The sequence below is a fragment of the Tamandua tetradactyla genome, chromosome 1, assembly GCF_023851605.1.
Source record: "Tamandua tetradactyla isolate mTamTet1 chromosome 1, mTamTet1.pri, whole genome shotgun sequence".
NCBI classification, from domain to species: domain Eukaryota; kingdom Metazoa; phylum Chordata; class Mammalia; order Pilosa; family Myrmecophagidae; genus Tamandua; species Tamandua tetradactyla.
Window position 1 is genome coordinate 14281047 of NC_135327.1, and position 14194 is coordinate 14295240.

The 14194-nt window shown below is 41.2% G+C and overlaps 1 protein-coding gene across 3 annotated transcripts in view; it reads right to left on the reverse strand.

Moving 5' to 3' along the window:
• Window positions 1-282: 282 nt before the first annotated feature.
• CTNNBL1 (catenin beta like 1) overlaps window positions 283-14194 on the reverse strand; it is a 256473-nt gene continuing 242561 nt past the window's right edge. For 2 of the 3 annotated variants that reach the window (XM_077169106.1, XM_077169116.1), the window contains exon 17: window positions 283-1008. In XM_077169106.1, coding sequence (XP_077025221.1) covers window positions 920-1008 — 89 coding nt within the window. In that variant the 3' untranslated portion in view covers window positions 283-919. The remainder of the gene's footprint in view (window positions 1009-14194) is intronic. The other variant, XM_077169098.1, reaches the window with a different exon arrangement.

Consider the following 14194-nt stretch of genomic DNA (forward strand, 5'->3'; position numbering starts at 1 on the left):
TAATATCCTTGTTCTTCAGAAATGTACATGGTAGTACTTCAGTGTTCAAGGAGCAGGATGTAAACAACCTATACTCATGTGTTCAGAAAATGGATGAAAAGACAGACAGGCTGAGAGACTGGTGGTTAGGTACATAGAATGATAAAGCAAATGCTAAAATTGATGGATCTGGATATCTAGAGGGGTAAGGGAATGACGGAGCACTATATATGGAATTTGTATTATTACTATAACTATCCTGTAAATTTGAAAACATTTCAAAATAAAAAGTTTAAAATTTAAAATAAACAAACAAGCAAACAAAAAATACTAATGCCAGGGCTGCACCTGAGATTGTGATTTCATTGTTTTGCGTAGGATCCAACACTGATATATTTTTTAACCCGTATCTCCACCCTAAGCTGTCTACCCTCCAAAGTGATTCTGATGTGTGGCTGGGTTCATATGCTCTTTTGAGGGCTGTGCTCTCTGTGGCCTCATGATGTCATAGAAGCCCCCCAAGGTGTGCTTCTGAACAAGGCCATGTGGCTCATGTTAACCTCCAGCCTCTCTGAGTTGGACTAGATGCCCCAGAGAGGTCAGTCTATTCCCCTTCCCAATTATAAATTGGCAGCTGCATGGCTGACATGCAGAGTAGTCACAGTGGTCATTTTATCCATGACATGCTCTCTAAGCCTTAGCTTCCTCTGGGCAAAGTGAGACCAACCATTGAGCTTTCTGCAATGTATCCTGAGACAGCTGTAGTGAAAGTGTTGGGTAAAGGTCAGATGGCAATGCTTTGCTATAAAGAATGACAGCCCAGCAATACCAAAACTAGCTTTAATTTGTCCAAAAGCCATACTGAGCTGTGTAAAAACTGTTTCTGGGAGGGAGGCCCAGAGAAAGTCCATGATGCACTCCTGTGCTCCCCAAGGGGCCTCTAGAAGTTCTCCAGCAAGCCCAGGATGCGCTTTTGCTCATTCTCTCGGAATTCCGGACTCCGGCCATCCCCGATGTTCTCTGCATATTCTGGGAAGACAAAGGCGGGGTTAGGGATGAATCCAGGACATGGAGGAAAATAGTACTGGGTTGCTCATACCTTTCCTTGAATCCCAGCTCCCACAAAGCCTCATGCTGCGCTAATGGCTCCAGCAGCCCCCAGTGGCAACTGTGGCCAAACTCTGTGATCTTGCTTTCAAGGTCCTCAGTGAAAAGGGCCAACCTACCTTTTGGAGCTCAAATACCTCTCCTAGTTACACTCTTTACTTATTCATTTATTCCCTCAGCACACTTTAACCAGATGCCTACCATGGATGGGTAGGCATTTGTTTAGGTTAGGGGTTCTCAAAGTATCAGTATCAGCATTAGGTACGGACTTGTCGGAAATGCAAAACTTCGAGCTGCAACCCAGACCTATTTAATAGGAAACTCTGAAGTGGGGACCAACCCTTTGTATTTTAACATGTCTAGGGTGGGCCATGGTGGCTCAGTGGCAGAGTTCTTGCCTGCCATGCCAGAGGCTGGGGTTCGATTCCCGGTGCCTGCCCATGCGGGAAAAAAATAAAAGTCTTCCAGTGATTTTGATATATGCTCAAGTTTAAGAACCACTATTTGAGGCAATAAGGATAAAGTAATGACGCAAATAGATGAAAATCCTTATTCACATGGAGCCTATATTCTAGTGGAGGAAACAAATCAAAGAGTAAATAAACATATAGACCGGCTACCAGAGGTCTCACTGAGCAGGGGATATGTGCATGAAAAGCCTGAAAGAAATGAGGGTGTGAATACCTGGGAGTGGGTGGCACAAGGACAGCTAGAACAGAGGCTCTGAGAAGGGGCCTGCTTTGTCCATCTGAGGATTAGCAAGAAAGCCAATGTGGCCAGAGTCCAGAGCAAGAGGAGGGACAGATGCACAGATCATGTGGTCCTTGTGGGTCACCATAAGGCCTTTGAGCTTTCCTCTGAGATGGGAGGCTATAAGATGGTTTTGAGCAGAGAAAAGACATGATTTTACCTTGACTGAACCACCGAAGCTGCTGTGTGGAAGATATCCTGGAGGGAGCAAGGGCAGAAGCAAGGAGGTGTGATTTGATGGCGGCTTGGACCAGGGAGGTAACGGCAGAGGTGGGAGATGGATTCTGAAGGGGGAGAGTTACTGATAGGTTGGAAATGAAGTATGAGTGAAAGAGATGTGGATATTGAAATCACTAAGAAATCAAAATATAATGCTGGAGAAAGTGACAGTGAGCCAGGTATTCCTTCAAGGAATGAGAGGGATCAGATGCCTATATCAACAGAGGGGAGGTGAGTGGTATAGTCCACTGAAATGAGAGTCAAACAGTAGAGTGTGTTTTTAGGGAGGAGGGGGAAAGATGATGGTCAGGTGGTGTTCATACAGAACATGGGAACATCTACTCCATCTTCAGTTTGGAAGAACGTGGGAGAGAAAACAGTCACTACTTGAGAAGGGTACAAGAAGAGAGCTGGATCTCAGAACAGGGAGATAATGGAAATATTCAAAAGGGGGAAGAACATACAACAGATGATGCTGATGACAAGATTTTCAGAGGACACACTCAAAGAGTTTTCGCAAACCATATATTCTGATTTGCCCAAGGCAATCCCAATTTGCTCCTTTAGCCCAGCACAGTAATTAATAATGTTCCATTTCATTTTCAGAAATATCCTGGTATAGATAAAGAATTCCATGGTCACCATGGATTTAGGAGATGGGGAGGGGTGGGATATGGTGGCAGAAATGATAGAATTTAGGGATTAGAGTCCAGGGTATGAGGGGGGATCAGGGGGCCTTGGGCTTCCTGTGGTGACTCCCATGAACAGGTATAAAGAACACTGGGAGGGGAGAGAAGGGAGGGTGGATGATCCAACCTTCACTGTCTTCTGACTATCCTCTACCTTTGCCCACGGAGAGGATATGGTGCAACACTGGACTGTATTTGATCCTGGCTCTGCCTTACAATCCTAAGTGATTTCTTGGCTGATTTCTCCCTCTGAAAATGTAGGTAAAGAATCTAGCAAATAACCACTGTCCAAGAAACTGTATTCTTAGCAGTCACATCAATTCCTGAGTTTTAACTGTTATTTCTAAATTCCGAGATGCTGAGCTCTTTGTGTAAAACCTGGTCATTCCCCGGAACTTTGGATACCTGTGTGACACCTGTGACTCAGTGTTAGAGCTCTGCAGCACTGAAAGTCAGCACTACTCTATACAACTACTGTTAAAGAGGCTGAAAAAGAGATCAGACTTCAACTAGAGATATGAATGAAGTTAATCTGGTTAGGACTAAGGTAAATCAGAATACAGGGTAAAGGATGATATTGGTTGTATTTTAAAAATTCAACTTCTATGTGAAACCAAAGGAAGAGATGTTTATTTGGTACAAAATTTGTATTTTCTGTAACACACTATCTAATTTAACCCGTATGACAAGTTTATTCAAGAACACAATTATATGAACCCTTCAATAGGAAATGAGAGCTTGTTATTTTGCACAGATTGATGTAATACCCCAATCTACCCCAGAGTAATTTGGGCAGACAATAAAAAAAGTACTTGCAAAGTCCCCTTGAGGAACTGGGGAAAAATGTGAAAAGATTAAACTTTCCCACCTGGAGAATTTCTGATATTCTCACAAGCATTAGGGACTCCCAATTTAATAAGCCAAGTCCTTGATCTTGGGGTTTGCCTTTATGAAACTTCTCCTATACAGGAGAAGGTAAGCCTACTTATAATTTTGTCTAACAGTCACCCCCAGAGAACCTGTTTTGTTGCTCAGACATGGTCTCTCTAAGCCAACTCTGCAAATAAACTCACTTATCCTTCCACTACCTGGACATGACTCCCAGGAGTGTAAAACTCCCTGGCAACATGGGACATGATTCTAGGGGAAGAGCCTGGCCCTGGTATCATGGGAACGAGGAAGTCTTCTTGACCAAAAGGAAGAAAAGAAATGAAACAAAAAAAAGTTTCAGTGGGTGAGAGATTTCAAATAGAGTTGAGAAGTCACTCTGGAGGTTGTTCTTATGCATTAGATAGATATTACTTTTTAGTTCCTAACATACTAGAATACCTAGAAGGAAATACTTGCAACTGTTGAACTGTAATTCAGTAGTCTTGATTCTTCATAATGATCGTTTAACTATATAGCTTTTACTGCACGACCATGTGCTTGTGAAAACCTTGTGACTGATACTCCCTTTATCCAGTGAGTACGAAAATAAAGACAAAAAATAAATAAATAATAGGAGGGGATAAGAGGTATGGGATGTTTTGGGTACTCTTTTTTTTTTATTAATTAAAGAAAAAAAAGAAATTAACACAACATTTAGAAATCATTCCATTCTACATATGCAATCAGTAATTCTTAACATCATCACATAGATGCATGATCATCATTTCTTAGTACATTTGCATCGATTTAGGAAAAGAACTAGCAAAACAACAGAAAAAGATATAGAATGTTAATACAGAGAAAAAAATAAAAATAATAATAATAGTAAAAAAAAAAGAAAAGGAAAAAGAAAAAAAAGACAAACAAACAAACAGACAGACAAAAAAAAAAAAAACCTATAGCTCAGATGCAGTTTCATTCAGTGTTTTAACATGATTACTTTACAATCAGGTATTATTGTGCTGTCCATTTTTGAGTCTTTTTTTTTTATGCTCTTTTTTTTTTATTAACGGAAAAAAAAAAGAAATTAACACAACATTTAGAAATCATACCATTCTACATATGCAATCAGTAATTCTTAACATCATCACATAGATGCATGATCATCGTTTCTTAGTACATTTGCCTCGGTTTAGAGGAACTAGCAACACAACAGAAAAAGATATAGAATGTTAATATAGAGAAAAGAAATAAAAGTAGTAATAATAGTAAAAAAAGAACAAAAAAAACAAAAAAAACCCTATAGCTCAGATGCAGCTTCATTCAGTGTTTTAACATGATTACTTTACAATTAGGTATTATTGTGCTGTCCGTTTTTGAGTTTTTGTATCTAGTCCTGTTGCACAGTCTGTATCCCTTCAGCTCCAATTACCCATTATCTTACCCTGTTTCTAACTCCTGCTGGACTCTGTTACCAATGACATATTTCAAGTTTATTCTCGAATGTCCATTCACATCAGTGGAACCATACAGTATTTGTCCTTTAGTTTTTGGCTAGACTCACTCAGCATAATGTTCTCTAGGTCCATCCATGTTATTACATGGTTCATAAGTTTATTGTCTTAAAGCTGCATAATATTCCATCGTATGTACATACCACAGTTTGTTTAGCCACTCGTCTGTTGATGGACATTTTGGCTGTTTCCATCTCTTTGCAATTGTAAATAACGCTGCTATAAACATTGGTGTGCAAATGTCCGTTTGTGTCTTTGCCCTTAAGTCCTTTGAGTAGATACCTAGCAATGGTATTGCTGGGTCGTATGGCAATTCTATATTCAGCTTTTTGAGGAACCGCCAAACTGCCTTCCACAGTGGTTGCACCCTTTGACATTCCCACCAACAGTGGATAAGTGTGCCTCTTTCTCCGCATCCTCTCCAGCACTTGTCATTTTCTGTTTTGTTGATAATGGCCATTCTGGTGGGTGTGAGATGATATCTCATTGTGGTTTTGATTTGCATTTCTCTAATGGCCAGGGACATTGAGCATCTCTTCATGTGCCTTCTGGCCATTTGTATTTCCTCTTCTGATAGGTGTCTGTTCAAGTCTTTTTCCCATTTTGTAATTGGGTTGGCTGTCTTTTTGTTGTTGAGTTGGACAATCTCTTTATAAATTCTGGATACTAGACCTTTATTTGATAGGTCGTTTCCAAATATTGATTCCTATTGTGTAGGCTGTCTTTCTACTTTCTTGATGAAGTTCTTTGATGCACAAAAGTGTTTAATTTTGAGGAGCTCCCATTTATTTATTTCCTTCTTCAGTGCTCTTGCTTTAGGTTTAAGGTCCATAAAACAGCCTCCAATTGTAAGTTTCATAAGATATCTCCCTACATTTTCCTCTAACTGTTTTATGGTCTTTGACCTAATGTTTAGATCTTTGATCCATTTTGAGTTAACTTTTGTATAGGGTGTGAGATACAGGTCTTCTTTCATTCTTTTGCATATGGATATCCAGTTCTCTAGGCACCATTTATTGAAGAGACTGTTCTGTCCCAGGTGAGTTGGCTTGACTGCCTTATCAAAGATCAAATGTCCATAGATGAGAGGGTCTATATCTGAGCACTCTATTCAATTCCATTGGTCGATATATCTATCTTTATGCCAATACAATGCTGTTTTGACCACTGTGGCTTCATAATATGCCTTAAAGTCAGGCAGCATGAGACCTCCAGCTTCGTTTTTTTCCCTCAAGATGTTTTTAGCAAATCGGGGCACCCTGCCCTTCCAGATAAATTTGCTTATTAGTTTTTCTATTTCTGAAAAATAAGTTGTTGGGATTTTGATTGGTATTGCATTGAATCTGTAAATCAATTTAGGTAGGATTGATATCTTAACTATATTTAGTCTTCCAATCCATGAACATGGTATGCCCTTCCATCTATTTAGGTCTTCTGTGATTTCTTTTAACAGTTTTTTGTAGTTTTCTTTATATAGGTTTTTTGTCTCTTTAGTTAAATTTATTCCTAGGTATTTTATTCTTTTAGTTGCAATTGTAAATGGGATTCGTTTCTTGATTTCCCCCTCAGCTTGTTCATTGCTAGTATATAGAAATGCTACAAATTTTTGAATGTTGATCTTGTAACCTGCTACTTTGCTGTACTCATTTATTAGCTCTAGTAGTTTTGTTGTGGATTTTTCCGGGTTTTTGACGTATAGTATCATATCATCTGCAAACAGTGATAGTTTTACTTCTTCCTTTCCAATTTTGATGCCTTGTATTTCTTTTTCTTATCTAATTGCTCTGGCTAGAACCTCCAACACAATGTTGAATAATAGTGGTGATAATGGACATCCTTGTCTTGTTCCTGATCTTAGGGGGAAAGTTTTCAATTTTTCCCCATTGAGGATGATATTAGCTGTGGGTTTTTCATATATTCCCTCTATCATTTTAAGGAATTTCCCTTGTCTTCCTATTTTTTGAAGTGTTTTCAACAGGAAAGGATGTTGAATTTTGTCAAATGCCTTCTCTGTATCAATTGAGATGATCATGTGATTTTTCTGCTTTGATTTGTTGATATGGTGTATTACATTAATTGATTTTCTTATGTTGAACCATCCTTGCATACCTGGGATGAATCCTACTTGGTCATAATGTATAATTCTTTTAATGTGTTGTTGGATACGATTTGCTAGAATTTTATTGAGGATTTTTGCATCTATATTCATTAGAGAGATTGGTCTGTAGTTTTCTTTTTTTGTAATATCTTTGCCTGGTTTTGGTATGAGGGTGACGTTGGCTTCATAGAATGAATTAGGTAGTTTTCCCTCCACTTCGATTATGTTGAAGAGTTTGAGGAGAGTTGGTACTAATTCTTTCTGGAATGTTTGATAGAATTCACATGTGAAGCCGTCTGGTCCTGGACTTTTCTTTTTAGGAAGCTTTTGAATGACTGATTCAATTTCTTTACTTGTGATTGGTTTGTTGAGGTCATCTATTTCTTCTTGAGTCAAAGTTGGTTGTTCATGTCTTTCCAGGAACCCGTCCATTTCATCTAAATTGTTGTATTTATTAGCGTAAAGTTGTTCATAGTATCCTGTTATTACCTACTTTATTTCTGTGAGGTCAGTAGTTATGTCTCCTCTTCCATTTCTGATCTTATTTATTTGCATCCTCTCTCTTCTTCTTTTTGTCAATCTTGCTAAGGGCCCATCAATCTTATTGATTTTCTCATAGAACCAACTTCTGGTCTTATTGATTTTCTCTGTTGTTTTCATGTTTTCAATTTCATTTATTTCTGCTCTAATCTTTGTTATTTCTTTCCTTTTGCTTGCTTTGGGATTAGTTTGCTGTTCTTTCTCCAGTTCTTCCAACTGGACAGTTAATTCCTGCATTTTTGCCTTTTCTTCTTTTCTGATATAGGCATTTAGGGCAATAAATTTCCCTCTTAGCACTGCCTTTGCTGCGTCCCATAAGTTTTGATATGTTGTGTTTTCGTTTTCATTTGCCTCGAGGTATTTACTAATTTCTCTTGCAATTTCTTCTTTGACCCATTCATTGTTTAAGAGTGTGTTGTTGAGCCTCCACGTATTTGTGAATTTTCTGGCCCTCCGCCTATTATTGATTTCCAACTTCATTCCTTTATGATCCGAGAAAGTGTTGTGTATGATTTCAATCTTTTTAAATTTGTTAAGACTTGCTTTGTGACCCAGCATATGGTCTATCTTTGAGAATGATCCATGAGCACTTGAGAAAAAGGTGTATCCTGCTGTTGTGGGATGTAATGTCCTATAAATGTCTGTTAAGTCTAGCTCATTTATAGTAATATTCAGATTCTCTATTTCTTTATTGATCCTCTGTCTAGATGTTCTGTCCATTGATGAGAGTGGTGAATTGAAGTCTCCAACTATTATGGTATATGTGTCTATTTCCCTTTTCAGTGTTTGCGGTGTATTCCACATGTATTTAGGGGCATTCTGGTTCGGTGCATAAATATTTATGATTGTTATGTCTTGTTTAATTGTTCCTTTTATTAGTAGATAGTGTCCTTCTTTGTCTCTTTTAACTGTTTTACATTTGAAGTCTAATTTGTTGGATATTAGTATAGCTACTCCTGCTCTTTTCTGGTTGTTATTTGCATGAAATATCTTTTCCCAACCTTTCACTTTCAACCTATGTTTATCTTTGGGTCTAAGATGTGTTTCCTGTAGACAGCATATAGAAGGATCCTGTTTTTTAATCCATTCTGCCAGTCTATGTCTTTTGATTGGGGAATTCAGTCCATTTAGTGTTATTACTGTTTGGATAATATTTTCCTCTAACATTTTGCCTTTTGTATTATGTACATCATATCTGATTTTCTTTCTTTCTACACTCTTCTCCATACCTCTCTCTTCTGTCTTTTCGTATCTGACTCTAGTGCTCCCTTTAGTATTTCTTGCAGAGCTGGTCTCTTGGTCACAAATTCTCTCAGTGACTTTTTGTCTATAAATGTTTTAATTTCTCCCTCATTTTTGAAGGACAATTTTGCTGGATATGGAAGTCTTGGTTCGCAGTTTTTCTCTTTTAGTAATTTAAATATATCATCCCACTGTCTTCTAGCTTCCATGGTTTCTGCTGAGAAATCTACACATAGTCTTATTGGGTTTCCCTTGTATGTGATGGATTGTTTTTCTCTTGCTGCTTTCAAGATCCTCTCTTTCTCTTTGACCTCTGACATTCTAACTAGTAAGTGTCTTGGAGAACGCCTATTTGGGTCTATTCTCTTTGGGGAGCACTGCAGTTCTTGGATCTGTAATTTCAGGTCTTTCATAAGAGTTGGGAAATTTTCAGTGATAATTTCTTCCATTAGTTTTTCTCCTCCTTTTCCCTTCTCTTCTCCTTCTGGGACACCCACAACACGTATATTTGTGCGCTTCATATTGTCCTTCAGTTCCCTGATACCCTGTTCAAATTTTTCCATTCTTTTCCCTATAGTTTCTGTTTCTTTTTGGAATTCAGATGTTCCATCCTCCAAATCACTAATTCTATCTTCTGTCTCTTTAAATCTATCATTGTAGGTATCCATTGTTTTTTCCACCTGTTCTACTTTTTCCTTCACTTCCATAAGTTCTGTGATTTGTTTTTTCAGTTTTTCTATTTCTTCTTTTTGTTCAGCCCATGTCTTCTTCATGTCCTTCCTCGATTTATCGATTTCGTTTTTGAAGAGGTTTTCCATTTCTGTTCGTATACTCAGCATTAGTTGTCTCAGCTCCTGTATCTCATTTGAACTATTGGTTTGTTCCTTTGACTGGGCCATATTTTCAGTTTTCTGAGCATGATCCGTTATCTTCTGCTGGCGTCTGGGCATTTAGTCAGATTTCCCTGGGTGTTGGACCCAACAGGTTGAAAGATTTTTCTGTGAAATCTCTGGGTTCTGTTTTTCTTATCCTGCCCAGTAGGTGGCGCTCGTGGCAGTCATTTGTCTGCGGGTCCCACCAGTAAAAGGTGCTGTGGGTCATTTAACTTTGGAAAACTCTCGCCGTGGGGGAGGTTCGCCAGCCGAAGCGGCTTGGAAGAGTACCAATCTGAATCTCCCAGCCGGCCCGGGGATCCGAACGCGGGGAGGGTCGCCAGCCGCCGCAGCCCAGGAGAGCGCCCGTCCAAATCTCCTAGCCAGCCCGGGGCGCCAAGCGAGGCGGGAGGGCGCCAGCCACTGCGGCCTGGGGGAGTGCACAGTTCCCAGCCGGACCAGGAAGCCACGTGTTTGGAAGGGACCCCGGTCACCGTTCTCCGCGGCCTGGGGCTCTCCGATCCAATTCTCCCAGCTGGTCCGGGGGGCCACGCATGGTAGGGGGGCGCCAGCCGCCGCAGCTTGAGGGGACCGCCTGTCCAATTCTCCTAGCCGGCCCGGGAAGGAGGGAGGGAGGGACTCCAGCCGCTTATCGCCCCGGCCCGGGGAAGCCCGCGCCCCTCGGCGATCTCACTGGAGCGGGTTCTCCCAGCCAGTCAGCCGTTCCAGAATGGGGTACGCTGTCTTCTTGATCTCTGTCGTGGCTCTGGGAGCTGTTCTGTATAGTTTCTACTCCTCTAGTAGCTGTTCTGGAGGAGGAACTAAGACCCGCGCATCTTACTAAGCCGCCATCTTCTCCGGAAGTCCTGGGTGCTCTTTTTTATTGTACTTTTTTTGGGGGGGAGAGGAATAATTAAATGTTCTAAAATTGATTGTGGTGATACTGCACAATTATATGATGGTACTGTGAGCCACTGTTTGTATATTCTGGATGATCATGTGGTATATGAATATATCACAATAAAATAGTATTTAAAAAAAGAAAGAAAAGAAACAGCAGTTCCCTTCCTGATCCTCCTTTGCTGAGACCAGCAACATCACTTGCGGAAATCCCATACATCCTTCAAGGTCCATGGGAAAAGGCATTTTCTCTATGAAACCTTCCCTGGTCACCTCTTAGTCTTACTCCTGTCTTCAGGCCATTCTGTCTCCAACACAGTTGGGCCTGACTTCCAGATCACCTTCTGCTTGTTCTCTCTCTCCCTATAGAACAGGAGCTTCATGAAGGTAGGGCTTTGCTTTATCTTGGCTAAATTCCCTAGGGAGTCTGGCCTAGAGTCAACTACTGGTCTGGCTCTAACAGCTGTTGACCAGGATGGCTGCATGCATTTCTACCACTGGTACTTTATTGGGGCTTGCCTTGAGAAAGAACAGTAGAGAGAATGCTTTAGTAAGAGGCTTATGCATAGTAAAACATCTCTGATCCAAACTGGACAAAGACTGAGGAGAGGGAAGAAAGCATGCAAGCCAACCCTACCCTCATCCCCTCATGCTGGGGAAATAATTTTGCTTCTGCCACTTCTACGTTTTCTGTCCTTCCTCTTTATTGTTTTGGACATGTGCCAGAAAATGGGATTTGGGATTCAGATGCACCAGCTGTGTATCTCCCCCCAGAAATCATCCTGTTAGACTCATCCATCACCTCCAATAGCAAATGGTTTTGATGGTTCCTATTAAGACTCCTTAAAGACAGGGCTGGGGTGACTGGAGAATAGGAATTGAGCTGGAAGAGAAGGCTGTAGGGATGTATGTAAGCGTATCTCTTATGCACATATGAACGGTATAGTCGCTATACCAGAAGAGAGAGAAATGACCATTATAGCATTTAATACCCCCAGAGGCATGGTCTAGAAGCAAGAGTCTTAATGGATTGAACTAACACTTTGCCTTCCTAATGTATTCTCAGACCCAGGAGGGAGGAAATGGAGAAACAGTCTGATCCTTTGGGGCAGTGATTTTCCAACAGAAGAGCCAGCCTCCCTGGAGGGACATAATCTCTTTATAGGGATGCACAAGGTAGAGGGAAACCAAAGTCTGAATCAATCCCCTTGCTGAATCACCTCTGCCAAGGCCTTAGAAAAACATATACACAAAGGACCCATCCTGAGGGCAATCTCCTCTGTCATTCCATCGGTGGGGAAGGAGTATACAAAGCCAGGTTACCTGTTCTTTGGAATGGGATGTCAGGCTTCTACCTGGGCAGTTAGTGTTATCTGGAAGAGGGGCTGCTCTATACCTTGTGGAATGGGAACTCACAAGTTCTAAACACTGATTATGTGGCAGGCATTTACATGTCGGCTCAGTTAATCTCTGCTGCAATCCTATGAGGTAAAGAATATTAGCCTGTTTATAGATGAGGAAACTGGGGATTTTTAGAGAAGTTAAGCAACTTGCCCACATCTAGAATGGTAGAGGTCCTGGAATCCAAACCACAGAACATATGCAAGCTGCAAAAAAGGCCTGAAAAAGTCATTAGTGGTAGGGCTGGTCCCCAAAGTGGCATCCCTTAACTCAAGCAACACCTATGCTGGTTTGAATCTTTTGTGTCTCTCGAAAAGCCATGTCGTTTAATCCTCATTCAATATTGCTGGGTGGGAGCTTGTTGATTGTTTCCATGGAGATATGACCCATCCACTTGTGGGTGTAACTTTTGATTTGATGGTTTTCATTGAGATGTGTTTCTACCCATTCAAGATGGGGTTGCTTAGTGCCTTTTAAGAGGGAACTGTCTTGGAAAAAGCTTTAGAGCCCATGTAGCCAGAGACCTCTGGAGATGAAGAAGGAAAATGCCCCTAGGGGGAGCTTCATGAAACAAGAAGTCTGGAGAGAAAGCTAGCAGATGTCACCATGGTCGCCAGGTGCCTTTCCAGCTGAGAGAGAAACCCTGAACATCATCGGCCTCCTTGAATCAAGGCACCTTTCCCTAGATGCCTTAGATTGGACAATTCTACAGCCTTGCTTTAATCTGGACATTTTCACAACCTTAGAACATGTAAACTTGCAACTTAATAAATTCCTCTCTTAAAAGGCTGTACCATTTCTGGTATATCGCCTTCTGGCAGCTTACAAATTAGAACAACACACTACCCTACCTGTACCTTACCCTTTGGGGAAAAAACTCCTGATGTGTGAACATTTCAAAATGGCCCAGCCCGCACAGAGCATCTGGCTACGAAGTCCTCATGAAAGGTAAGACTCTAAAAGGAATGTCTTATTGTAAGAGGTCCTCAGTAGTTAAAGCAGACAGATGTGGGGTGGGCTAAGGCCACACTCTCTACCTTATCACCGAATATCAGAGCTGGCAGGGCCCTCAGAAGTTTACTGCAACCATGAGGGGGAGGGTGACTGGCCAGGGTCCCACAGAGAGCAAGTCATGGAGCCAGGCCCTGAACTCGGGTCTGTGGAGGAGAGCTGGTGTGCCTTACACTGCTCCTAGTAGCCTGCGCTAACTGTGCTCCTTACCCCTTGCTCTTCATTTTTTGCCCCTACTCATCCTTTGTTTCCAGAGTAGAATCTTATTTGGAGCAAATATTGGTGGTACCAGCTACCTCTGGTTATTATAGCTGCTGCAGCAGTTTATAAATATTGAACAGATTCCTCCCAGAGGTCTTGGGAAAGAGTTCTCCTGCTCTGTGTGTGTGTGTGTGTGTGTGTGTGTGTGTGTGTGTGTGTGTGTGTGTGTAAAAGAGGAAAGAAATGATGCAGCAAGAGGGACTACAACTAAGGGATAGGAGAGAGGGTGAGAATCAAGGAGGGGAGAGAGGGGAAGAGGCTAAGCCAGTTGGAGGGTGAGAGAGATGGTATACACAACTCCTTTCTCTACTTCCCCAGCATTTTCAAATGCTCTTATAATAAAGGCTTTGATGGAGCTCAAAAACAGGCAGCAGTGCTGAACACATAAATATTAAAGCAAACTTTAGACAGCAGGTTTACTATTCAGACATGGAATACAAGCTGTTATGTTTATGTTAAAAGGGGAGGGAGGGAGGCACTGAGGCTGGTGGAAAGGTAGATTTGTCTTTTGGGGCAGAGACTTGGACCAGTGCTCACAAACCTGGTTCAGATCCCTGTATCTTAAGCCCTAAAAACTCACTCTTTAAAAGAGAGAAGGGGGTGAATGTGGTGGGAGTGGGGGGGGGGGTGGTAGAGAAGAAGAATAACAATAGTTCACACTGAAAAACCTTGAAGACCACAAAACAGAAACCGGGAAAGGAAAATCCTTCGAGTCTAACAGATATCTCAATATCAACAATG